This window comes from Gorilla gorilla, chromosome 1, assembly GCF_029281585.2.
Source record: "Gorilla gorilla gorilla isolate KB3781 chromosome 1, NHGRI_mGorGor1-v2.1_pri, whole genome shotgun sequence".
Lineage (NCBI taxonomy): Eukaryota > Metazoa > Chordata > Mammalia > Primates > Hominidae > Gorilla > Gorilla gorilla.
The window spans coordinates 195,284,454-195,311,148 of NC_073224.2; the positions used below are offsets into that span (position 1 = coordinate 195,284,454).

Consider the following 26,695-nt stretch of genomic DNA (forward strand, 5'->3'; position numbering starts at 1 on the left):
CCACCTCAGCCTCCCAAAGTGCTAGGATTACAGGCATGAGTCACCGCGCCTGGCCAAGATCACATAACAAAATTGTAAGTGTGTACGATACTTAAAATTTAAGAGATTATGTGCACGGCAGACCTCTAGAACTGAATAGTCTTGCATCTTGCATAATTCAGAACTTCATCATCTTGCATAACTGAAACTTTGTGCCTGTTACCAGAGTTGAGTTTTGATTCCTTGAATGGAAGGTGACCTTTGTGGGGAGATGCCAGAGGGAAGGTATCTCGGTCAGGGGTAGCGTCAGGCTGCGGATAGGGGCTGTGATCTTTGCTCCAGCAGGGCGAAGCCCTACAGTGTAAAGTACCATTCACATGGCTCCCACTTGGCAGTTCACTCAGAGAGGCTCCTCTGACCCCATTGCCTGGGAGTCTGAGGTAGAAGCCAGATGAGGAGCTGAGGTTAGGGGCCTGCCTAGCTCTACCACACTTTGCTAGGAAGCCGCTGGGTCCGGGAAAGTTGCAAGCTGAAAGTTGCCAGAGACAGTGGGGGGCAGGAAGGCAGCAGCATTGTAACAGGAGCTGGGATGAGCTAACTCCCAAGCCCTAAAGACCAGAACCAGGGTAAGGGGATTTGGGCTGAAATAGCAAACTCCTTCATCTTCTGGAAGGGAGACCCACTTAGATACTCTCTAGGCAGAAGAGGTGAATTCAGCCTGATAGTTCAGTATCATTTATCATTCTAGAAGTCACTACTGCACAATGTTGGCATATAGTAGGTATTCAATAAATATTTGATTGAGCTTACCGTGGTGATCACGGGGCTTAGGGGGCAGTGAAGGAGATGGCTAGAAAAGCTCTGGATGGGAGCTGACTCTTGGGGATGATGGACCCTTTGTCCCCAGAGCCGCGTTCTGTCTGCATCCCATCAGTCCTTGGTGAGTCCCCACTATGGTGGCAGGGATTCCCATGCTGTGTGGCTGCATTCCTAGCCATGGCCAACAGGTGGCAGTGCAGCCTGTGCCATGAGACAGCTCAAGGCTCCCACAGCAGGGCGGGCTTCAGTGGAATGCCCTCACTCTGGGTTAATGGCCCCTTTTAGAGACCATATGGCCCCCAGGGTGGCAGTAACCAGCCATCAAGGACCTACTGAGTCCAAGCCTGTGGGAGGGGAGACTAAAGACATCAAAGAAGTCGGCCTGACAGGAACTGGGCATTAAGAGCCTCCTCTTCATCTCTCCGTTGCCCTCACCTACCCACTCTTCTCTTCCAAACCTGTTTCTTTCCCAAACCCTCAGCCATCGCTGGAGCTGTTCCACCCGCCTCGACAGAGGCTGTGTACATCCCCAGGATCCCTGTGTTCAGGATATTGGGTGCCATCAAACTGGGCGTGGAGCTGTGAAGGGCCTTTGCTGGGCTCCAAGGGGGACTTGTCTGTGCTTCATCTGGGTGCAAAGGGTGGCAGGAGCTGCCAACTGGACCCAATTCTGAGGAATTCACTGTGGGTATCCCAGAGAAAATGGGCAACTAAGGCTGGGGATTTGGGCAGATGGGACTGGTGTGCAAGGTGTCAAAGCAAGTCTGGAGTCATGGGGCTACTCTGCGGCCTTGACTGTTTTTCTCCAAACAGCTTTCTGTTGTGGGTAAAGACTTACATGTAACTTTTAGCACCTGCCTGGGAGGCATCTAGGAAGCTGAGCTACCTCACTGGCAGTGGGGAGCTGTGGGGGTCAAAGGGCCATCTCTCCAGTGCTAGCTGCCAGCCTTGGTTCTCTGAGCACATGGGAGACTTGAAGGTCCATCCTGGATAATAGGGTTTCCATTCTTTCCATTTGAGAATCTAGGCAGTAGCTACACTGGGATGATGGTCACTAGAGATACATTTGGAGAATAGAAAAAAAGCCTGGGAGGCTGATAGGGTGATCCCACTGTGGTCTCTGGTATGTTTCAGGGGACCAGAAAGGGATAGAGGCCTGGGGCTTGTGTTTGTACCCAAGCTTGTGGCCACTCCTGGCCTAGGTTGGGGGATAGAGCTTGCATCCCCTCTGTACCCCCAAGCTCTGACCTCTTCTGTGATTAATGAGCTGACGATTCTGCATCGATAAAGAATTAACCTAGAGCCCCTACCCATCAATAGTCAGGAGCCCAGATCCCCAGCCCCACCCCCATCCAAACCAAATGCTCCATGGCCCCAGAGCAGACCAACCCTGCACAGTGTCATACACCTATAGCTAAGTCCTTTCCCCCATCCTGCCACCAGGAATTAACCCCTTAACTGCCTCAGCCCACCTCCCCTAGTTAGCTCCCCCACCTCCCCACACACATAACACACAGGCAGCAACTGTTTATACTGGTTTAATCCATGTCAAATGTAGTTTACAAAGGGAAAGGACAAGTACCTTTGTATAGAATATACAGACACAGCATCACACCATAGGGCCCACGGGAGGGTCGGTGAGACGACACTTTTTCCCTGGGAAAGGCAGCTCTGATCCCAGGAATGGTTCTCAGCAGAGGCTGGGTGGCCAGGAGCACTGTCCTCTAGCCCCCCAACTCAGCCTCTGCTTCAGCTCGGTTCCCATTTCCTGCCTCTACCCCCCAACTCCTTATAAAGAGCCCCATGAGCTAAGACTAAGGAGAGGATCATGTCCCTTGGGGCGTGTGCCCCATGTCTGGGAGAAGAAATATACACCACTGAACACCGAGCACATGGGAGAGGGAAGGGACACCACAGGAGAGGGAGAGGCAGGTACCCCAAGAGGTGGATGGGCCGAGCCCCCAGCCAACCCTGAAGGAGGCACTGCTTCCAGGGGTTCTTAAAAAAGAAGAAGAAAATCATACAACCAAAGGGGGAGGGGACAGGTAGAGGGCGAGGAGTTGTCCCATTTATACACAACATTGTAAACATACACAGTCTATATTACATGTGCTTCAGTCTGGTGTTTGCATGTCTGTCTGTCCGTCTGTCAGTATGGGGGCTGGATCTTAGGAGCCGTGCCCCACTACTCCCCCAACCCCCACCTCCCTGCCCCACCCTGGGAACAGAGCTGGAACAGGTATGGCCCCCAAACCATAGGTGGGAGCCAGCAGGTAGTGCCTGGGCCACAGCCTCTACTCTGGCTTCAGAGTCCTGCATGTGTAAATGTGTGTGTGTGTGTGTACGCATGTTTGAGTATGTGCATGTATGTACATGGGGAACCTGTGTGCAAGTATGTACAAAGGGAGACGGTCACTGTCACAGAGGCTGGGGGCAGGTGGGGCTGCTGGAGGCGAGGCCTGCCTGGGGCAGATAGCTCACAAGTAGATCCTCCGCAGGTCTCCGGGCGCTGTGATCGTGTTGCACTGAGGGCAGAGCTTCTTGGCACCCTGCAGGGAGAACAGGGGGGGCTCTGGTCTACACAATGAGCCATGTGTGCGCATGTGAGCACCTGGGCCTGCAGCCATGTCTCTCTGCACCAGTGTGTGCTGAGACCTTGGTCCTGTCAGCCCAGGCTGGGGACGCATAGGCAGCTTCTGTGAGCAGGCAGGCACGCTCCTGTGTTGGGGGGACGCCAGGATCAAACCGCCTGGCCAGCCCCGCAGCAGGAGCCCCAGTAATGAGAACAAGGCTGGGTCCAGCTGTGGCAGCCGCAGCCCTAACGAGATTACATGCGGCCTTTGATCGGGACACAGAGCCCACGTCCGAGCCTTTTATTGCTGTCTCCGGGCGACATTTTAATGGCTGCTCCTGAGCGAAGAACAGGGGCAGGAGCAGAAGGAGCTTAGTAATGGGAGGGGGAGGGGCCAAGGCCCTGGTCCTGTTTACCTACAGCCAGCCTCCTCCTGACCCCAGGCCTCACCAGTCTGTGTGATGCAGTGGGCCTTCGGGGACCGGGGCGGGGAAGGGAGAATGCAGTGAACTCATGGAGGGGGAGAAGTTCCTAAACCTGCAGTTGGGGAGGAGAGGCAGCGAGCCTGGGGGTAAATATCCTGCAGGTAAATATCCTGGCTCCTGGCTCTGTTCTCCTTTGCGCCATGCTCCCCACTTCCCCCAGGCAGGCTCAGGCATAAGCACAGACATCTGGGCAGTGCCCGGAGCGGCCTCCCATTCCCCGACCCCCATGCCACCTCACCAGGGTCCGCAGCCAGCACTCCTCGCAGTGCACGTGCCAACACTGGATGGACGTTAGGGGCATCGAGTACGAGTCCTAGGGAGGAGGGGGCAGAGAAGGGGTCACTCTGAGGTAGGCCCACCCTCTCCAACTCCCCCAGAGGGCGTGGAAGCCGGACCAAGGGCACCCCTAGGTTCTTTTCTACTCACCATGCAGATGAGGCATTTGTAACGGTCCCCACGAGATAGCTGCCGTTCAAGTTCTCTGACCCGAGCCTTCAGAGCCTCAAACGTGGTCACAGCTGAATCTTCGGTGATTCTGTAAAAAGGAAGGCATGGTTGGGTAGCAGGCTGGCATCTCTCATCTGCACCTCCAGCCTACGCCTCCCTTGAATTCCAGAACCAAATACATAAATGTCCCCTAGGCATCCCTGCCTGCCCCCTTTCTCTGATAACCTGAATCTGCAAATTCCACATTCCAGAACTAAACTCCTCACCCTCTCTATTCCTCCATTCCCATTCGGATGAATTTCTACACCAGATACCAGGGAACCATTTTCAACCACTCCTTCGCAGTCTTCCCAACAACCCAAATCTGTCATCTCTCCTAGTATCTCCGGCATCTCTCCTCACCACCACGAGTCCAGGCTCTCAGATGTCTTCCACCAATTCCACCACTAACTTTTTCCAGACAGCCTTTCTGCCTCCAGGCCCCTCATCTCCATTCCACTCTCCCAGCGCCTAGAATAATTTATGTTCTCAAAGCAAATCTCTCGTGGTGTGACTTCCAACATTCCAATGTCACCCTTGGAGTAGAGAGCTCCACTACACTCCTTGGTCCAGCCCCAGCCCGCCGTACCCCTGAGGACCTTGCCACGCATTTTATGCTCGACTCCTATGTGTCACCATCCACGCCACCTTTTTCACTGCCTTGGCCTCTGCACTGTGATCCCTCTGCACCCCCTCGCCTGACTCACTAGCTCTGCCTCATCATTCGGACCTAGTTTTGTTCCCATGCCCTCCCAGAAGCGTTTTCCAGACCCCTGAGCCAGCACTGCACAGTGGCTCTCACAGCCCCCCGTGTGAACTCCACCACAGCAGTGTAAAGTTCCTGAGTATGGGTTCCCTGAGGGCCGGCTGCTCACTCCACCAATACTGACTATGGCCAAGAGCCCCACCTCAGGCATGGGACGTGAGCAAACACCTGCTGAAGAAAGGGCCCGTCCAAACTCCAGGGAGAGGGGGACAGATGCAGGGACTATGCGTGTCCCACATGATCTAGGTCCCTTTGCCACAGGCCTGGCCTGCCTCCAGGGCTCCTTGTTACTTCCTAGATATATCAGATGCCCTGGTAGTCCTGTGTGTGGGCCAAGCCCTGCACCCGAAGGTCCTTCCTGCATTTCCAGGACTCGTTGGGCTGCACTGCTGAACAGGGAATAGCTAGGACTCTCTCAAGGAACCTTCCCACCCTCCTAAAACAAATGAACAGGATCCAGGGGAGCTCACAAACGGAGAAGAATCCTTCCTGGAAAAGTAGAAAAGATGGTATAGGAGACTGGCCTTAGGGAATAATAATGATAATACAAATAAAATAGCTAAAATTTATTAAGCACTTACTAAATGCCAGAGATTGTACCAAGGGATTGATAATTATCTTATTTACACCTCACAAAAACCCCATGAGAAGATTCTAGTATCTCCATTTTATATAAAAAGAAACTAAAGCACAGAAAGATTAAGTAGCTTGCTCAAGGTCCCCACAGAGTCAGGGAGATGGGATTCAAACCTGGCAGACTGACTCCATGATCAACTAATAACTGTGTGATTGACCATGACTATACTGGCTACGCCCAGGAGGAGGTGGGGCTCCAGGCCAAGGGAACAGCAGAAACAGAGGCCAAGAGGCCCAAGAGCCCAGTCTGGCTAGAAGGCCCACATGTAGGCAAAGTGCTACAGTAAGAAAGGAGATGGCATGCAAGAGGACCTCAAATGCCACACCTGAAGGAGCTGAAGTTTATCTCGTGGACAGCAGGAAGCTGCTGAGGATGCTGGAAGAGTGGGGTACGAACAGCTCAGGTTTCACAGATGTACTCAATCAGGAAGCAGAGGCTGGACTGAGGCGGGGGAATCATAAGGGACGTGGACTTTGGGCAAGGACAGTCTCCTGGGGGCACCTGTTCTGCAGTTTAGGGGAGACAATTGGCTCAGGAAGCTTGAGAGCTTACAGGTGGCCTGTCATTGCTGGATGTGAGTGGTAATGGGAGTGCAGGGAGGGTAGTGGTCCCATTTCATGGGCAATACAACTTCAATCTCTGGCCTTTTTCCTTTGGGGAGCTAGCAGCAACACAGAGCGTGACTCCTTAGTGGCTGTGTCCTTGTATCAGGGACACTTAAGTCCATCACCCTAGGGTCCATGATTCCCTCTGCCTTGCCTCTTTCCAGGGATGCCAAGAAAGGCTCTGACTCTTTCCTCCTGGTACTGGCTGATTCCCTGGGGGCTTCCATTTAGCTCTCTGGCTCTGGAAGCCTTTACTATCCCTTCCCTCCTCACAAGCCTCCGAACAGCAGGCTCCTTCCCTGGCATTTTGCACAATGCCATATGTGCCATCCCCATCTGGATTACAGGTAAATTCCTGATAAGGAGACAAGGATTTGTAGCTGTGCTCCCTTCCACTCCAAGGACTAAGCTGAGAATTTGCCTAGTCCTATATAGTTATGTCAAAGATGGGGAAACTAAGGCCTGCAGCTGGGGGCAGCCTACTCCAGAATGGAGAACTAACTCCCAAACCCCAAATCAGAGAACTAGAGCTGGAATGGCAAACAAGGATGAGGCCAGGAGAGAATGAAGCCATTTCCCATGCCATCTCCAAGAGCTACAAGGCCACACTGAAGGCCAATAGCCAACTCCAGAGCCTACCTATCCTGGATGTGCTCAGCACGCACCTGCCCTCCAATCTTGGCTCTGGCGAAATACCCAAGCCTCCAACCCCTGGTCCAGGCTGGCTGTGAGCTATTCCTGAGTCCCTCCAGGGCATGGGGTGGGGAGATTCCTGGAGGAGCCATGGCATCCTACCATTCCTTTTCCCTGAGTAGTAAAACAGATCTAGGGCAAGAAATAGAGAAATCATGGGGACTGATGGGCCCCAGTCTCAGCAGATCCAGACCCAGTGGAGAGCTCTGCACATGACTGAGCCAGTCTCCACCTCATCATAGAGATCCCTGCCTACGGGTGCCTGTGCTCACACAGGTGGGACAGAAATCCTGGCTCCCCCCAGCCTTGGGTGGGTTGTACCTTCATGGAAGCCACTGGCTCTGCCCCCACCTCCCCCTCGGGCGCCATCCCTGATTAATGATCTTGTCTTTCTGATTTATGAGCAGCCCCTCCAGACGAGGGTGGGTGCCCCTTACAACCCCGCCCGCCCTGCTCAGCTGGAGTAGGAGAGAATTATTAAATAAACATCCATACGTCATTCCTCCCCCCCACAAGCTGGTTGCGCCGAACCCGTACGGCCCGCTCCGGCGCTGACACGGAGCAGCTGCGGTGATTCATGGGCAGCCGGGCCCTGCGCCGCGGCCCATACATCATGCCAGCAGCACTCGCAGCCCCGGCTGAGATAAACTGATCAACCACAACGGGCTGGAATGAATTTATGACAACACAAAATGGAGGGAAACAAATGGGAGGTGACCCTGGGCCACCGACCCGGCCCTGCACCGGCCTCCAATCCACTCTCCTGGCAGGAGGCAAAGATGGAACACTGGCCCTGGAATGAAGAGGCTGCCTTTTAACCCCAGGCAACCTAGCCTGCAGTCAGAAGGTGGGGTGGGTACTGGAGTTAAGCAATGACCAATGGCAGCAGCACTAGGCAGCCTAGACTGGACAATGCCATCTCCTGAGGCCAGAACTGGCCTTCCTTGGGCTTCTGGGAAGGCAGGAAGATGCCCAGCTGATACCAAATCTTTGTGGTTCCCAGGGATCCAGGCCAGGGGTTGCCCAGCCCTGGGCAAAGTGCTAATGGATCCCTTTTCCTCTGCCAGAGAACCCAGGCCAAAAATTCCTACCAGAAGTGATGATACCCAATGTTCCTGCCTAAAATCCACTGTGAGTGCCACCCGGGACAAGAAAAATGAAACCAATTTAGCTCCCGATTAAGAAACAGAAACTGGAGATGAATCAAGTGTGCCGGCTGGGCTGGGCGGCCATACATCACATTCCCCGGGCGAAGGCCGCCGCAGCAGGCGGGCAGGCAGGCAGGCGGGTGGACTGCTCCTCCCACTGCCAAGGCTTCCGGGGCCGTGGCCCAGTGATCAATTCACAGAGTCACGCTTAGCACCAGCTGGGCTCCACTGCCGGCTGTGTGCCCAGGGCAGCAGCACTGAGCTGCACTTGGGAGGGCCAGAAGCCCTGGCAGCAGGCCTTCCTGCTAGCAAAGGGCCCCTCCTCCCACTGAACTGTGGTCCCAGGGCCCCCTCCTGGCCAAACACTTACTTCTCGATGTCGCTGTTCTTGCAGGTCTTCTGCATGGCCTCCTGCTTGCTGCTTTCACCATTGCTGGTGGATGGCATCTCTGCTGGGACAGAGGGGCAACTCACACTCCGGCCAGACTGGGCAGCACAGGTGAGGGGTTGGGCTTGAGTCAGTCACCACCATCCAGGGATACCCCCTCTCCCCCATTACTCCTAACCTGGGGCAGGACTTACCATCACTGGCCCATTTAGAGAACTCAGGTGTGATGCGTGTGCTGGGAGGGCCACCACTGGAGGAAAGGAGGGAAGAAGAACAAAGTGAGGCCTGAAGGCGGGCAGGACAGCCCTGAGGGTCAGTACTGCCTTAACCCCTGCCTCAGGGCTTCCTGTTTCTCTGCTCCACCCGCCCAAGCCTGTGCCCACACTTGCTTTAGGACTGCGCCCCGAAGTGCCTCTCTCTCCTTGGCTTCACCAGGCTCCTCGCCTGTGCAGGGGATGACATCAGCCTCCGTGTATCTGGCATGGTGGTCAAGGACAATGGATCCTAGTTTGCAGCAGGCTATGAGGGTTGAATCCTCAGGAGAGCATGACCCTCCTGGCCAAAGCTGAGACTCTGGCCCGGGGGGTGGTGCAGGTGAATACTAGAAGAGCTACTTTTCTTATTCCCTGTGCCTGCCCCATCAGCCCCACCAGCCCCCATAGTGCTCCAAGGATACTGTGGCTTCCCATACTCCAGAGTGTCATCCCCATCCACATCCAAGTCAGCATCACTGTCCGGGTTCTCTTTGCCGCTGCACATGATGAAGCCAGAGCCTGTGGGAAGCAGGGTGTGAGGAGGGCCTGGGGACAAGACGAGGCCAAGGGTGCCCCTCCTGTTGCCTCCAGGTAGGGGTTAGGCTTTGGACCTGATAAGGACCAGAGGGAAACCTGGGCCTGGGATGTATAGAGCCAGATACTTCAGTGCCCCTGTCCCTGACATTTCAGGCCCTTCACTCTGCAAACCTCATCTTTCTCTGCTACTGCATTGCTCCAAGTGGTCTCCGCTCATAAACTAGCCCATTCATATATTATGTCACGTCCTCGGGGGACACTCAGCCCAGGCCTGCTGTCCACCTATCTTCCAGGTCTAGGAAGAACAGTAAGAGGACAGAAAAATTCAGGTCTAGGAATTTCACAGGAAAAGAGTGGGGCCTCCCCTATGCCCCATTATCCAGCCTGACAAGTCCATCAGAGGAGAGAACAGGCTGGCTAAGGCCAATCAGAGCCACAGAGTGGGACCCCCGGCCAACATCCTGATTTTGGCCGCTAGGTCCTTGCCAGCAAAAACACCAGGCAGCTGTTCAAATATTTGGTGTCTGAAGCGCCTGACATTAATTATTCATCTCCACCTCACTCAGCCCAGATTCCTGGACAAGTGCAGTTATAAAGGGATTAAGAAGGGACAGACGAGGGAGGACAGGCATGCACACCTACTTCTCAAAGCAGTCCATGAAGGCAACCAGGCTGAGCGGAGGCCAGGCCATGGGCCAGGCAAGTGGCTGACCCCTGAGGTGCATCTGGCACAGCCACAGACGGACTCTCAGCTCAGAGGGAGGGGCGAGCTGCTGGGGCTACACCAGGCCTGCTCACCTGCTAGGCGACCTCTGACATCCAGGACCACCCTTCCTGATAGCCTAGGGTCAAGTGCTATAGAGCTGTTCCCCCCAGCTCCCCACTTCCTCCTGGTGGGTCTCAGACCACACCTCACTAGCCAGCACAGCCCTGCCAGGGACAAAAGAATGTGAGACTCTGTGGCTACTGGGATCAGCAAGGAAATCCTTAAAGAAGTGAGGAAGCAGCTCAGTATCTGCCTGATGATTTCAGACATTTCTGCTTGTCCATTCTTTCCTCTCAGGTCCTTATACTCTCATTAGGGTATGTCTTGTAGGGGGTCCTCAGGCCTCTTATCTGTTCCTTCATTCTGCTTACCACTGAGTTCTGACCACCCTTCCTCCTGCTCCAAAACCATTGATGGCTCCCCACTGCATGCACAACCAAGCCCAGGCTCCTCAGCCAGATCCATGAAGATCTGGGTCCATCTATGTCTTTACTCTTGCTCTCTACTAATTCACTCTGTAAACCCCATGCATGTGCACACACAGGCTGCTCACCAAACCACAAACATAGCCTGTATATGCTGCTCTTAAGACCCCTGCTCATGCTATTCACTCCATCTGGAGTGTTCTCCATTTTTCAAGCCCTGAAAAACACTCTTGATCCTTCTCCCTTCTACCCCACCAGTCTCTGGTCTCACAAAGACACCACCAATCCCAAAGGTAAGCAGCATCGGGAAGGAAAGATGCCGGGCACAGCCTGGACTCCACCTCTCCCTGACAGTCCTCATTTGCCCTCTACCCTGAGGCACTGACACACTTGAGGCAGCAGGCAGGTCAGGTCAGCAGCAGGGCCATTAAGCTGAGAAAACACCAAGTTACAGCTATGTCTCCTGTTCACGGCCAGGTGTCCTGACAAGCAATTCCCGCCTTGTGGGTGAGTGGCACCTCCATAAACCCTCTGACAGTTTGGGAGACAAACTCCACCATCAATCAGAATGTAGCTATCAGGTTCACTTACAGCTTGCGGCACCCAAGCCCTGCCAACCCCCCTTCCCCAAGTACACGCAGCTCAGCAGCTGGCCTCACATCCTCTGCTCGGCCTGGCCCTGCCTAGCCCTGCCTTATAAGTGGAAAGCAGAGAACTCTGGCACCACATGTGAGCCCAATATGGCTCCATGGCAAAGCAGAGAAAACAGGGTACCCCAAAGCTGCCAGGAAAAGCCCCAGCTTCTCAACGCAGAAAGCAGCCCTGTAGCCTGAAGTCCTTTTCTCTGTAGTCTTACTGCCCACCATGCCTGGCCCAGGACTCATACTCCATTAAACAGAGCTACTGTGGTCTCCCAAATCCTGTGCTTTCTCATGCCCCCATGCCTCCGCACCTCCTGCTCTCTGCCTAGAACCTTCTCCCTCCTGGTCTACAATACACATGCCTGCTCCTTTGGCAAGTCTGACTCAGTCCAACCATGCCTCCTACCATTAACTCACAGTGCCCACACAGAGTAGCTGCTCTCTAAATCCCTGCTAAAGGAAAGAACTCTCACCTCAATGCCATTCTTTCAACCTTTATTGGGCTCATCCTCTGTTTGGCTCCATGTTGAGAATAGAGAGCTTCAAGATCTGATCCCTATCCTCATGGTGCTCTGCGTGGCAGATGGGGCTTCCCAGGTTCTTATACACAGGTGTCCCTTCCCTGGTGTCCACCCAGAATCCTGTGTAACTCCAAAATCATATTTATTACCACCTATTGTCACTGTCCCTCACCAGAGTGGAAGCTGCAAGGGTCCCAAGTTTGACTCACTGTTGTGATCTCAGCATCACCCAGCAGAGCTGGCCAGGCTGATGGCTGGTGCCACACAGCACACCCCAGCAGTACTGGCTAAACACTGGCGACACTGCTCTATTAGGTCCTAGTTAGCTGGTGGCCTAGAGAAATCTCTCAGGATACAACTTTCCTTATCAGATCCCAGCTCCCAGCCGGGCAGCAGCTTTCTGTTCCTCTGGCCAGTCAGGCAGGATGGACAGCACAACACACTTTGTTTGCCAAAGAAAAGGCCTCTGCCTCTGGTCTGAGCCATTCACTCTGACCCTGACCCCATCCTCCAGCTGAGACAGATGTTGGGAACCTCTCCCTACCCCCACAGGTGTTCAGAACAGGCTGCTGCTGCCAATTTCACTCTTGTGCTGCCCCAGCCTGCTCCAACCTCTTTCCCAGCACATTAAACTTTATTTTCTTAATGAAATGTCACTTGCTGACTTCTGGCAGAATCATAATAAAAAGAAACGGCCATAAAGCCGTTTTATGCAGACAGCGCCCCCGCCAGCTTGCCCCCCCTCCCGCTTGGAGAGGAAGGCTCCACAGTCGTTTGATGTTCTCAGCTGCTGGAATATCCCAAGCCAGTACTCAGAGGCAAGATGGCACAGACAGCTCCTTTCCAAGTCTCTGGCTCCTCTTCCATGTAGCTCCAGCGATAACAGGCAAGCTGCCACTCCTACTACTGCTATCTAGGGAAGGAACTCAGCCCCCAGGACCTCCAAGATGGCCCAGAGTACCCTTCAGTCACCAGGGAGGGCCTCTTGCTACAGTTCTGCCCCAGCTTAAAGTGGCATAAAGGCCTGAGCCCCCACCCATAGGCAACCTAAGCCTGATGGTCAATGATACCCAGCAGGGTGGTGCCAGAGTTGTCCATTCCTGGCGGGGTGGGCAGTGCAAAAAAAAATATCCTTCTCCTCACAGTGAAAACTTAGCAACAAAGAGGGAGAGAGTTAAGTGCAGAAATGAAACACAGGTCTACATTTTATAAAAACGACCCTTCTCCCATAAACTCATTTCTTCCTGGGTTATTGAGAAGGGAGAAAAAAAAATCAGTGTTAATTTAATCAATTGATCAGATGATCGATTGAGAAACTGGAGATGCCCGTTTACTGGGGGCAGTATCGTCCTGGAACCTGAAACCACAAAAAAGGAGGCATCGATTTCCTCACCTGCTGCTCCCAACAAAACCAGAGCCCAGGGAGAAAGGAAACGTCTCGGGGCCCTCCAGAGGCCTGCGCTCTCCAACACGGAGGGCAGGGGCAGCAGCTTCCGGCGAGTTTTACACTGGAATTAGTTACAGATGCAGTTACGGTGTCTTGTGTAAACGCCATCGATTGGGGAGCTGACAGTCTGGGGAGCTGCGATGCGGGACAATCAATCGGCCTGCAGTGTCACCTGCCACCTCGCTGAACAGTTGACAATGCAATTATCCAGTGTGGAGGCAGGGAGTTGGCGTGTGTCAAACGCACTTAGCCACTTTCCGGGCCTCCTCGATAACGCGTTTCACTGCCTCACGTCAGGAGAGACGCAGAGAGACAGACGCCGTTTAAAACCATTGATACTTGCTCCTTCTGCCTGCACTCCCTCTGTCCTAGCTTAACAATTGTGTTCCAAAAGGCGATTAAATCCCGTCAGTTGCCACGGGGGACAGAAGGTGCCTTGCTCCTTGCCACCTCTCCTCACCCCTCCCAACAGGCGACAGAGATAACTAAAGATGGTGGGAGTCACAAGGCAGCAGCCCAACCCTCTCCACTCCAAGACCGCCTCCAGCAGTGCGCTGTTCCAACACCTGTCACTGGCTGGACCAGTGACAACGGCAGAGCTGCGCTGGGGGACATTTTTAGCACCTGGGGCTCCCTTCTTTTGAGAACTAGCACACCAAAGAAGGCAGCAGCTAGGGCAAGGCCTATGTGCCCATGCCCTGGGGCTTACAACACCTCTTACCCCCTTGCCCCATACTTCTGGTGCTGAAGTTTTATCAAGAAATAGCCAGATAAAAGATTTGTGCCAGGCCGGGTGTGGTGGCTCATACCTGTAATCCCAGCACTTTGGGAGGCCGAGGTGGGCGGATCACCTGAGGTCAGGAGTTCAAGACCAGCCTGGCCAACATGGTGAAACCCCGTCTCTACTAAAAATACAAAAATTAGCTGGTTGTAGTGGCACATGCCTGTAATCCCAGCTACTCAGGAGGCTGAGGCAGGAGAATCTCTTGAACCCAGGAGGTGGAGGTCGCAGTGAGCCGAAATCGTGCCACTGCACTCTAGCCTCCAGCCTGGGTGAAAAAGTGAGACTCTGTCTCAAAAATAAATAAATAAATAAAAAGGAAAAGAAAAGAAAAGAAGAGAAAAGATTTGTGCCACAGCTGCTCTGCCTGTTTGCTTCATGACTTCTCATCCAGCTACTTGGAACCGGCTCAAATGTAAGGAACTCATGAAAGATAAGAAACGCTTCAGGCCAGGACCTGAGCAGGACAAAGACCCTGCACTGCTGACTGTCTTAACACCCTTCTTTTCCCTACCCACTCCTCCTGTTTGGTTCAGAGGGGCTTCATGCTGGATTTTAGCAACGCAGTCACCGCTAGGGCTTAAAGATACAGCTGCAGGCTTCCATTTCCTGTGAAGCTTCCTGGGAAATTTCTCCATCTCACCACTCTTGTGCCCACATCATTGCCACCTTATTTGAAACCAATCATTCCCATGTCCTCTTTCCAGCATGTCCCTTCCAGGTATGAGGAGCTCTGGGCTCCCCAATGCAGTTGGGTGAACTCTCACTGGCAACCAACACATAGGAGGGACCACGGTTCACCACTATAGGTCTCTTCTCCAGGATCCAGGAGCTGGATGGAGGACAGGAGAGGAAAGGCATGGCTCCTTAGTCACACACCTCCTTAGACTACAGGTGGAAGCAGGCTCGTCTTAAGGGCTGTATAGTTAGGTTCCCCTGTAGTCTGCTTCTCTAGCCTAGAAGCCCCTTGCTCTGCCCAGGTTTGGCATGGTACCCAAGAAAAACATCTTTTCTCCCTAGCTGCGGATCTCTTTTAGTGGAATGTTGGTGGTGCACTAGGCTCTGTGTGCTGTCCTTTATGTAAAGAGCAGTAGCAGGTTAGAAAAATCTATGGTTCTGAAAGGACAATCAACAACTTAGACACACAGCTTAAGTATTTCTTCTAGAATTGGGAAGGTCAGAGTGCCTCCTAGGCAGCAAAAATTCCTTCCAACTTACTTTCTTGAAGTAATACCTATTACCTTTAGTCTTTTCAAAAATCTGTTTCCAGTGGGACCTACCTCAGTGCTCACCTGCTCTGTCTGGTTCTTTATTTTGTCCTAAAATATCAATCCGAGTACTCCCAGGCCTGAGATATCTGGAGCTCCTCCTCAGTAACCACAGGTCCCCATCTCTAAGGCCTGTTGCCCTCAGCCAAGTGTCTCCACCGAAACTCTTGCCCGTTCACTGCTTCCCACAGCAGATTACATTTGAGGTAACCGATCTGATCCATCAGACCAACCTCCAGGGGCCTGGTGGGAAGCTTTGCTGAGGATGAAGAAGAGGCCCTAGTCTGGGAGGAGGGATGGGGGTGATCGGATACAGGAACTTATCTTCAATTCTTCACTTCTTTCATATCTAACAACGACAGCAATCTCTGTTCTGTCAGCATGCACAGCGCAGTTTAAATGGGCCTCGCCACTCGCCTGCTCATCCTGCCTCTGCCTCCTTCTCTCTGAAGTCGGCTGGGCAGCTTCTTCAGCTGGCGTTATCACTCCCTCTAACCGGTCTTGGCAGGCAATCTAATTCCTCCTGAAAAGGTCACCGCCATTTTAACTGCCTTTCAATCACATTAAGCACGCGCTGCCCGGCTTGCGGCCCGGCCCGCCCGGCGGGCGATCAATGCGCTGCACTGACACCAGCCCGCCTGGCGAGGCCACACCCAACCCCCCAAGAGTTAGGGCCTATCAGTCCTGGCCAGGGAGGGTAGGCTGACAGATGGCCAGCTTTTGCAGACAGGGTTTTGGGGGCAGAGGCAGTAGGGATCAGCCAGGGCCTCCCTTTGATAGCCCCCCCACTGAGGAGCCTCAGCCTCCTCCGCTCCACTGCGCCCCGCTCTCTGCCTCGTGGCCCCCGCTGATCTCGCTGTAAAACAGCCTTTCAAGTCTGCCTGTCTTTTGACTGCACTAAGCTGTTTAAGAGGCGGCAGCAGCTTCTATCAGGAAAGCTGGAGCAATTCTCTGCAGATAAAGGAACCTCCGGCCCCTGTTCCCTCTTCAAGTCTCACTCTCATTCTCGCTCTCCAAATCGCTCAAAGAAAAGCCCCCTTTGAACTCCCCTCAGGAATTCTTGAAAGGAACAACCTCACAGTGTAAACACTCAGGGAAAACGGATACCCGTCCGGGGCCTAAGAGCCCCTCACACTGCTCTGCAAGTGCATCCCGGCACAGGGGAAATACTCTTGTCAAATCAGCAGGCCCTTTGCAGCTTTATCCTCCATAAGCCCTGTCTGGTGCCCAGAAGCCATCAGGTCCAGGTCTGTGCCAAGGAACCTAAGAAGTTGCCACAGCAATGGAGGATGTGAGCAGTTGCAGCTGCCAACAGAGCTAACCAGAGCAGCACGTTGAAACTGACCCTGTGTGGCTGCCATCGGACACCCATGTGTCCAACTCATGGGACAGTCGTCAGCCCTGCTGCTCACTCTTCTAGGGCCTCAGATACTCGAAGGCTCCAGTACAGGATGAGTGAAATGGCAAACTAACACTCTCCAGCTCTGGCTCAGGGAGACTGTTTGATCTGACTAACCTTCCTGATTTATGTTTTGGCTTGCCCCCAAACACCTGGGTAATGTGAGAGACGCCCAGAGGCATAATGTCTCATCTGGGCTCTTAGCCCCTTCGTGGAACCAGTCTGCACTGGATGGCCCTGCAGAGACCACTCCTCAGCATCTGCCCAGGTAGCACGGCCCCACGGAGGCAGAGAACTTCTTCCCAGCTGCTGTGAGATTCCCCAGGGACCATACACAGCAGTATTCCCAAAGGTGTTGCCCAGAGAGAGAGGCAGACGGGAAGCAGATTGGCTCACTTAATGACCACAAGCTGCAGTACCAGCTGTGCTTGTGCACAGAAAGAGAGAAGAGCTGGAGGCCAAGAGGCAGACAGTTCCCCTTTTCCCCTGCCCAAGGCTGGGGAGTTTAACAAGTCACTAACCCTGGGCACCCAACCAATTCTGCTGTCTGACCTGGTGGGGGGTGTCAAGCCTCGCTCTTCCAAGGAGCTGGGAGGGCACTGGAGATGGGCAGGGCCCTGCACACTCCTTTGTAGCAACTGGGGAGAGCCCAAGGGAAGGAGGGAGCAGCTGGGCCCAGGCCCCTCTTGCTTCAGGGCAGAGGGCGCCCAGGGAGAAGGGATGGGATCAGAGCTAAAATTAGATTCACCAATGAAGCTCATGGGAGGTCAAATTTTGCCATAACTCACTCTCTCCTCTGTAACTGATTTCCCTGACATAGGGCTGAAGAGGAGGAGGAGGAAAATCCAATGTGTTTGCCTGGAAGCCCTCAGGGCCCCCAGTGCTGGAGGTGTACAGCAGGTTGGTGGATTCTCATTTATCAGCCTTAAGAGGGATGGAGTGATAAATGCATAACCGTCCCTTTAATATTTTATGCAGGTGCTAACGCGGCTTGGCTGTCACCTTCAATGCATCACCCGAAGCTGAGAGCCCCCCTTCGTCACTCCTAGCTTGCAGCCTCACAATTCCATTTCCCCACCCAAATACATCCATTTTAATATGCACATCACAGGCAGGCAGCACGGTCACAAAGGAGCCCCACCAGCAGCAGTCCCCACGTGGTGGAACGGATGGATGACCAGCCACCAGCCTCTGCCTCTTGGCTCCCAGCAGATGGATACCCAGCAGAGGCCTGGCACCAGAGTGCCACTGTCTATGTGTCAGCTGCTTGTACCTCGGAAGCCACCTTCCAGGAGAGTGGTGGCCCGTATCCGCTTCTGTCCACACCACTCATACTCCTCAAAGCGGTTGTTGTTCTCATGCTCGATGTCCACAGCATCATCCTCAGCCATGCAGGAGCCTTCCCTCTGTGAAGAGCAGAGCAGGATCATGCTGGGCCTAGGCCATCCCCACCTGCTCCCCACAGTCTGCAACGAAGGCACAGCTCTAGCCCCAGCTGTGGTGTGCCAAGTGGGCCCTCAGCTCTAGGGCTCCTTTGAAGCAAACCAATTTAGAGGTCAAAGGCCTGGGCTGGGCCTCTTCCCAATAGTTTTCCGCTGGAGCCCAAGGAGGGAATGAGTGAGAGTGAAAGCAAAGGGAGAGAGCAGTGGAGAGAAGGGAAGAAGCTGCTGAGACCACATGGAGACCCCAAGAGCCCACAGATTCAGGGGCAGTCAGCAGCTAGTGTCGGGGGAAGGGAGCGGGGAAGGAAGGTGGGTGGTGATGGCCCCTCTACCTTAGAAAGGCAATGCTCCACATGCCTACTCATCTCCTGCTCCGATCCTGCCAGGGGGCGGTTGCACAGGGGACATACCTGCCCTTCATCTTGCTTCCTCCGTTTCATTTTCCCAATCCGAGCTGCACGGGGAAACCGAAAACAAAGCACAGAACAAGCAGACGGTCACTGCAGCCCCCAGGGTCCCAGTGGAGCTGACACATCCTGACCTCTTGCCAGCCATTGGCCTTTTTATTCAGTGCCTGATCTGGCCCTCATCTTGAAATACCTCCTGCTCCTTTGGGGACTGGGCTTTGCCAAGAGCACCTGGGGAGGAGACTGGTGCTAACTAAGCCAGTGAGTAAGTCCACTCTTTGGTTGCAGCTGGTGCAAGGTCTACCCATACCTTTCTATTTGCAGTGTTTAATAAAAGTCCAATGAGCAAAGACACTCCATGTTGCTAGGTATCTCTCCAGAAGGCCAAGACCATGAACTCTTTTGGTGTCAGGAAATACAACTCTAAAGAGCATCTCTTGACTAGAACCTAACCCCTCCGATGGCCTGACTTGGCCTGCTGTTCACTCATCAGCTAAATCCTCTTTGGTTCCTGGGCCAAGAGCCCTGAGGTACAGCTCCTAGCATCCCACCTAGAATCTTATCAGGAAGAATTTCTCTGAGGTCCACTAATCCCATTTCACAGAAGAGGAGACTGAGGCCCAGTCATAAAGGTAAGACGGTCTGGGTCAGACCTTTGGCAGCCAGGTCAGAAGGCTCAGGGAACCCTGAGAAGGCAGCCCTTATTGTGCCCACCCGAACCTGTTCCATCATTTCTAATCAGTACAGAGGGGCTGGCAGGCCCTGGAGGCAGAGGGCTGCCTGCCATGTTGTCCCGCAGGGGGCTCAGTTCCAAAGTGCACACTGCAAGCCCACAACACTGCTAATTAATGCTGAGCAATGCAATCATTTCTAATTAGCTCACTAATCCCTCTCTGTAGCCCTCCTGTCACTGAAGCAGGAAGGGGTCAAAACAAGAAACTCTGTTCCCTCTAGTCCCTTCCAGAATGCCACAGCAGGATCAGAGATGGCTACTCTGGGACCAGACTGATGGGGAGTGGGGAGAGCCAGCAAAGGAGGGAAAGGTTCCCCAATGCAGGGCCAGGAAGAACTTTCTCATGGACAGTGACCCTAATGGGAAGCTCATGAATGCAATCTAGGAGGGGAACACAGGTGAGAGCTGCTATGTTACAATTTAAGCTTCTACTGTGTGTCAGGCTCACAGCCAAGTACCTTACCCAAGGTAGCTCATTTACTACCACTTGCTGAAGCTAGATTGCATTATCCCATTTTAACAGATGAAGAAACCCAAAGCTTAGAGAGATCAAGGTATGTGTCCAAGTAGCTAAAAAGTGGCAAAGGCAAGATAGGAAACCAGAACTGACTTCACAACCTAGAATGCCCTCCTGTTCCAAGGGGACCTCCTAACTGAGCAGCATCAACAAAGACTGGTCCCAGTGAGTGTGCTAGGGCTCCAGCTCCTGCCTGTTGTGAGCCTGAGGCAGGGAGCTACTCCAAGTCCAAAACAGAGCAACCCCAGAAAGACCCAAACCAAAAGGAAAGCTACCATCCTGCCAGAACTGGGCATGGAGTTTGAGCAAACTTGGTCTGTAGCCCAGTCCATCTCTTCACTTTCCTGTGTCTTCACTATAGGTGACATGACTGTGTCCTAGTGCCTCACTTGACTTTGTGGACACAGATCGAGAACTCTTCACTTTGGCTGCCCTAACTCTTGGAATCTCAGACTTAGGTAGCCTTGACGCTCTAGAGCCAGGGCTGGGATGGAGAATGGACGTGAAACATCAGAAAGGCATTGAGCAAAGGACCCTGAGAGTTCTAGAAGTGTAGTAAGGAGCAGTGTGCCAACACAAAGCTTCCTCCCTACCATGCCTACACCAAGGGAATGCCTCCCTGGGGAAGAAGGTGCTGATGATACCACAATGTTCAATGACTAAGGAAACAAATCTCATGGAATGGTCAAGAAAGGCACAATACTGGATGCGCTCCTTGCTCAGGACACACAGGCCAGCAGATGATCCGTTGTTGTCCCTGGAAAGCACCCCGATGGACTGGGCTTCATCTGCAAATTCTCAGAGAAGGAAGGTAGGTTTGGTTTTCACCTTCCCATTCATCTTCTAAATCCTGAATTAAGCTTACCAAAGTGTGGTAGGGAAAGTTCTGTTCTCTATCCAGAGGCTACGTACGAGTAGAAGAATCAAAGCATTTGCCAAGGAGGTAGCATGGCATGGTTGGAGAAACACGGGCTTTGGTGGGAAACAAACTTCAATTGAATCATGGCTCAGTTACATCCCAGCTGTGTACTTTTAAACAAACCACTTTCACCTCTCAGAGCCTGTTTTCTTATTCACAAAAGGTGTGTAATACTCTTCTCAGAGGCGTTGTGAGAATGGTGCTTAACATGGCGCCAGCCCATCATGAATTTCTCCCTTTTCCAGACTAGGGCTCAGCCTGGCAGCAGAAACCAAGTGATAAGAACTGGGGATCTTGAACTCCATGGCCTCTCTCACTTACCAGCTGACCCAGAGACCCTAAACCCCTTACAGCCACCCCCCAGATACCACACCCCAGTAAGCACAAAAAGCTAGGATCATTCAATTGTATTCAGCAAACAGGAATGCTCCAGAGGTTTGAATCCAAAAGGGGGGCTGCTAGGTAGTGCATACACGGCCTGCTTTCAGAGAAGGCCTCTAAGAGCTGTCGAGCCCACGCTGATCACCTTTGTGAAATGTGGGCCGACTGATAACTCAAAGAGCCCTGGGATGAGTTAGTTCCTGTTGCCGTGGGAACTCCAGATCTCACTGTATTGTCAAGTCTCAGCAGAGAGGCTGTATTCACACTACTGGGCACTGATTAAAAACTGGAAGAAAAACATTCTCAGCGCCCTGCAGGTTTGTATAGTGAGCTCCCAGCAGTTTGCAAATTCAAAGCTGAGCTCCCGAGTAGAATTGTGTAGCTCGTTCCTCATTCTCTCGCACTTATTGCCCCCCCAGGGTTCTTCAGGGCCTTTAGAGAGGTTTGGGCAAGAGCTGGGCGCCATACCTCCATTAGACAGACGGGGAAACTGAGAGCGGCAGCTTTGGTTTGCACATACTCAGGCTCCGTGACTGCGAAGAAGCCAACGGGCCCCAAAGTCGAAGAGACCCAGGCAAGCCAGGAGCGGCAGGCAGTGAGGGAGGGAGGGAGGAGGCCGGGGGTGGGGCGGAGGGAGGGGCCGAGCAGGACTCACCATTCAGTCGGGTCTGCCGGTTGGCTCGTACTCGCAGAAAGGTCTGGGAGAAGATCGCGGGCAGATGCAAGAAAAGAAAAGAGAGCGTCAGGCGCGGCCTGCAGTCCTGGCCCCTGCCCCAGCACCGGACCTCCGACCATAGCTGCTCCGCCCCAAACAGCCCGTAAACAAACCTACTTCCTCCCTCCCGCCGGCCCCTCTGCTCCTCCGGCCGCTCCGGGCTCTCGGCATAGCCGCCGGGCGCTGCTCTAACGGGACTCCGTGGCCGCTGCGCGGTGCCGCCCCAGCCCTGGCCTCCGGCGCTCTGGGCCCCACGGCCGCCCGGCCAGCGAGGGCGGCGATGCGGGCGGATTCCCCCCGGCTGCCCGGCGGCGGCGGCACTTCAGCTCCCAGCGGCGGCGGCGGCCATGTTGGCCCTGATCACGTGATCTGCCGCCGTCGCGCGCTGGGGGTGAAAGTTCACAATGCGGCGGGGGCGGCCGGACCGAGACCAGGAAGCTGCCGTTTGTACTCCGGTAGCAACCGGCAGAAGCCTCCCGGGGGTCCCTCCCACCGCCCGTGAAGCCTACCCACCCCATCTTTAGCGGCTGCGAAGTCCTTCCACCCCACTCCACGCCCCCTCCCGCTGCGGGGCTCCTTCCGCCCCATCGCCCGGCCCCGGCTCCCGCCTCCTGTGCCTGCCTTTCTCGCGGCTGCCCTTAGGGCAGAGGCATCGCGTTGGGTGCTTTGCAGGGGACAAGGCGTCCGAATTCCCTATCGTCTGTGGGCGATCCCCGCCCAACCCCTAGGCCATCCAGTTCTGTTATCAGAGGACTCCCAACTTGTCAGCTGTCTGCTGCACGGCCCCTGGAGCTCCCATAGGCACTGCATACCCACACGGCCAACATGGCCAACATGGAACTCAGTATCCTCCAAACAGAGGCCTTCCTCTTGGGTTCCCTGTTCATAAGAGGAAGCCACTATCTACTCAGGTGTGCCCACAGAAGAAAGTTGAGAGTCGTCCTGGACCCCACCTTCTCCATCCGTCACACTCAATCCTTTTCTAGATCCTGAAAGTGTACATTGAAAGGTCGCTAATTTTCTCATCTCCACCTCCGTATCTCCTACTCATCCTTCCAGGTGTAACTGAAAAATAGCTTTGCCTTGTGTAAGAGTACATTCATCTCTGCGTCGTTATCATCGCTTGTGAAGTTTTTATCAGTGGACTGACCACTTCAGGGTTGGGGCCGTGTGTGAGTTATTTGGGTGAACCCAGAGCCCAGCATGGCACTGGGCAAAGGCAAGTCAGCCCTGAGTTCTTCTTCCGTGGTTGTACCTACCTTGGTTGTCGTTGTGCTCCAGTCATACATAATCTTACGAGCTCTAAATTTGCAGCTGTTCCCGTCTCATCTTTTGGTCTCTAGCTTCTCTCTCTGCAACCCATCCTCCACACTACACACAATGTGATCTTTCTATTGGACAAAATTAACCCTCTCCTTCTTTAAATCCTTCAGTGGTTCTCCACCAAGGCATATAGGCCTTCCCTGTCTGCCTTGCCAGACTCTTCTCCCACTCCTATTCTCTCCCTTTACATTCCTGACACTCAGCTTTGCAGAGCTAACTAGCTCTTTGAGCACTCCATGCTCTGCACTCCAGGCCAGAGAGCCTCCATGCCCTCCAGTATCCCTTGCTTGGTTAACTGTTGTTCATCCTTCAGGACTCTGGCAAGACTTAGTTTTGTCCCCCAAGCCTGGGTTTGATGCCTCCTCTGAGTTTTCGCAGTTCCACTGCTTCTCTTTGATCATGTTTATTTTGACTGTTTGTTTACATATCTGTCCCTTGTACTTGGGAGGTCATCTCTAGCCATTTACCCAGCACAGCGTCTTGCATGAAGGAGACACCAGTGGGAACGGGAGAAAGACTTTATGAGATAAGCCCTGAGCCCAGTGATGGGTTGGGAAACAATCTCGGATTTAGGGCCAAACAGACTCAAGTTCAAGTCCTAATTCTGTTACTTACAATTTATGTGTTCTTAGAAGAGTCACCTCTTTCTAGGCCTGTTTCCTTGGTAATAGACTGGGCATGATGAATACAGTTGCTATGAGGTTTAAGTGAGGTAATGATAAAGAGGGTTAGTTAGTCAGCAGGGGCTAAGTAAATGAGAATTCAAACCAGAAACCAAGGCTCATGCCTTTAATCTTAGCACTTTGGGAGGCCAATGCAGGAGGATTGCTTGAGCCGAGGAGTTCAAGACCAGCCTGGGCAATATAGTGATACCCTGTCTCTATGAAAAACAAAAACAAAACCCCAGAAACCAATACCCCCTGCTTTCAAGGCCTAGCTCAGTGACTTTAAAAATCCGACATAGCTGAACAACTACTACATACCAGGCCTTGTGCAAAGAGCAAGGGATGGGATACCCAGCTAGTCTCTGGGTTGCTTTCCAGCTTCACCTACTAACTTTCCTTGCATTCTACTTTCTAACAAAAGCAAACTGCTAGCAGGTCCCCAGATACATCATTCTGTTACACCTCTATGTTCTCTACATAGTGTTGTCTTTATATCTGGAGTAACCTTTCTTCCTTGTCTGCCAAGTGAACTTCTATTCCTTCTCTGAGTCCGTTTTCAGTCATTACCTCCTGTGTGAAGCTTACTCTGATTTTCTCCTCCTTCTACTGTAGTATCCTGGAAACGTATTCTTTATTATTAATTTTTTTTATTTTATATTTTTAGTAGAGACAGGGTTTTGCCATGTTGCCCAGGCTGGTCTTGAACTCCTGGCCTCAAGCAGTCCACTTGCTTTGGCCTCCCAAAGTGCTGAGATTACAGGCATGAGCCACTGTGCCTGGCCCCTAGAAACTTATTTATACTCCTGTCATAGCACTCAAGACACTGGACCATAATTGTCTATCTGCAAATCTAACCCCTTGAAGGCAAGGACACTAAGCTGAACATGAGTGAGTACTAAATAAATGTTTGAGTAAAGGAAGGATAAGACAAGGTCCTTGCCTTGGAGAAACTCCAAGTCTAGTGGAGTCAGATTCGTTGTGAAAGATTAAATATGGCCAGAATTATTTGCATCTTCTATCAAGAGCTGCCTTTCCTCATCACTCGATTATGGGCTAGCTTTGTGACTTGCTTTGCTTAATAGAAAGTGGTGGAAGTGATGTGTGAGTTCCAGATTCTAGGCCTCTACAGGCCTTGCGGCTTTGGCATTTACCCTCTTGGTGTGACACTGCCCTGAGACTGCTAAGTAAGAAAGCTGATTGAACATACTGGAGGATGAGAGGCCACATGGAAGAGAGCCAAGACACCCAATCTCCCAAACATGCGGTGAGGCCATTTTAGACTTTCCAGCCCAGCCAGTCCTCCAGGATGAATGAGCCGCATGAGTGAGGAAATGCCCAGTCAACCACAGCATCATAAATAATGAGTTGTGTTAAGCCACTAAGTTTTGGGATGGTTTGTAGATAACGGAAACATACCTGAACAGGTGATCACAATGTAGGGTGATGGGGCAATAACCAGGACACACAAGGGTCAAGAGATAGCTAATCCAGAAAGACTTCCTGGAGGAGATGATATTTGGGCAGGATTTGGAAGGATAAATAGAAATTTGATGTAGTGGGGTAAAACAGTTCTGTTAGAAGAAATAGCATGTGAAAAGACATAAAGGCAACAAAGGAATGCCTCATCCAGGGAGTGTTTAGCATTAGTTCAGTGAGCATAGCCCATAGGATTCATGGACAGTATTTGGAATGGAAGCTGGAAATATAGGTTGAATCTATATCACAGAAGGCCTTGCTGCCATGATAAGGAGCTTCAGCTTTATCTTGTAGGACACAACCTAGTTTGATTTGCCCTTTCGGAGGTGTGCTTAGAGTCTAGAACAGGGTCTTGGGTCTTAACCTGGGCTTCAGAGATCTCCAAGTGGTATTGGGATGGGATCTAGAGCTTTCCTAACCTCCTGAAGTTGTATGTATAATACTGCCTGTGTGTGTGCCTGTGTGTATGTAAAAACACATGCGTATGTTTTTAGGCAAGAGAGTCCATAGCTTTCCTCATAGTCTCTAGGAGATAAAAGAAATACTGACATTTGTGGGGAGGAAGGTGGGTCAGGGAGTTGAGGCATTGTTGCCTGATGGTTACTCTTTCCTAGTTGAACAGATGGCAAGGCGCATGCCGTGAGTGCAGTACAGAGGACAGGCCTCTGAAGGTGGGGCTGTCTATTCCTCCGGACCAGAATGCTCTGGAACAAAGCCTTGTCTCTGTTCCCTATCAAATCAGAATTCCCTGGGGTCTGGTCATTTCTCTGCCTTGAACCAGGGTTGTCTGGATCGGGGCAGTGTCTCCCAGGGGCTTATTGGGCTTCCTTTCTGAAACTGGGGTTCCCTTAGAGAGAGCAGGGATCCCTTCCCAGGGCTTGCACTTTGGGCTATGCAGTTTGAGTCCCATGCAAAGGCATTCGGCGGAGTCTGTCCAGCCGTGCTGGGCACTCTACTCTCCAAGCTCTGCACCCTGTGCCAGGCCAGGCTGTGTCAGCTGGAAGGAAGGGGTGCAGAGAACACCTTTCTCTAATTCCCACAAAGGGTCAGGTGTGCCAGCAGGGCCCCTGGTTCTCTACCCAAGCTTACAGGTCCCTGCAGCCCTGTCTTTCTGTATCAGATCAGGGCTGTTCTTCCCTTCTCACACTGGGCCTCCCTGCGAAGCCCTGTTGCCATTTGGACAAATGTTCCTTGGAATAGAGCACTGTTCTCTTTCATCTAACGGCTCTGGGGTTCTTAAAGACAGGGCTCTGCCTCTCCTTAGACAAAAGTTTTGGGGGAAGTTCTTTGTCCTTCCTACTCCAGAGAAGGTCCGTTTATAGCTAAGATGCTACCCTTAGGCCCCTCTGCTATGATATTGTAGGACTGTGTGATGACTCCCTTCCTATTTGCCCAAGACACTCACAGGCAGTGTCTGCCTGTCTCTCTATCTGGGCCTGATACAAGGTTTGGCAGAATTGAATGGTTATTTGCTTAAGGTATCATGCTTTTTTTTTTTTT

The 26,695-nt window shown here is 52.8% G+C and overlaps 1 protein-coding gene and 1 long non-coding RNA gene across 6 annotated transcripts in view; one reads left to right on the forward strand and one right to left on the reverse strand.

Moving 5' to 3' along the window:
* Nucleotides 1-2,320: 2,320 nt before the first annotated feature.
* Nucleotides 2,321-26,695, reverse strand: part of RNF220 (ring finger protein 220) — a 246,495-nt gene continuing 222,120 nt past the window's right edge. For 2 of the 5 annotated variants that reach the window (XM_019017104.3, XM_055347195.2), the window contains exons 6-15: nt 21,672-21,714; nt 18,392-18,513; nt 17,891-18,023; nt 9,255-9,351; nt 8,968-9,054; nt 8,773-8,828; nt 8,561-8,639; nt 4,282-4,390; nt 4,094-4,168; nt 2,321-3,347 (exon numbers count right to left, since the gene is read on the reverse strand). In XM_019017104.3, the coding sequence (XP_018872649.1) occupies nt 3,276-3,347; nt 4,094-4,168; nt 4,282-4,390; nt 8,561-8,639; nt 8,773-8,828; nt 8,968-9,054; nt 9,255-9,351; nt 17,891-18,023; nt 18,392-18,513; nt 21,672-21,714 (873 nt within the window). In that variant the 3' untranslated portion in view covers nt 2,321-3,275. Of the gene's footprint in view, nt 3,348-4,093; nt 4,169-4,281; nt 4,391-8,560; nt 8,640-8,772; nt 8,829-8,967; nt 9,055-9,254; nt 9,352-17,890; nt 18,024-18,391; nt 18,514-21,671; nt 21,715-21,848; nt 22,113-26,695 lie in introns of those variants that run through there. The other 3 variants (XM_019017110.2, XM_055347205.2, XM_055347216.2) reach the window with 2 other exon arrangements.
* LOC109024372 (uncharacterized) lies at nt 8,585-18,820 on the forward strand. Its single transcript, XR_002003874.4, has 3 exons — nt 8,585-8,689; nt 17,438-17,517; nt 17,596-18,820. It is a non-coding gene; the product is annotated as an uncharacterized lncRNA (long non-coding RNA).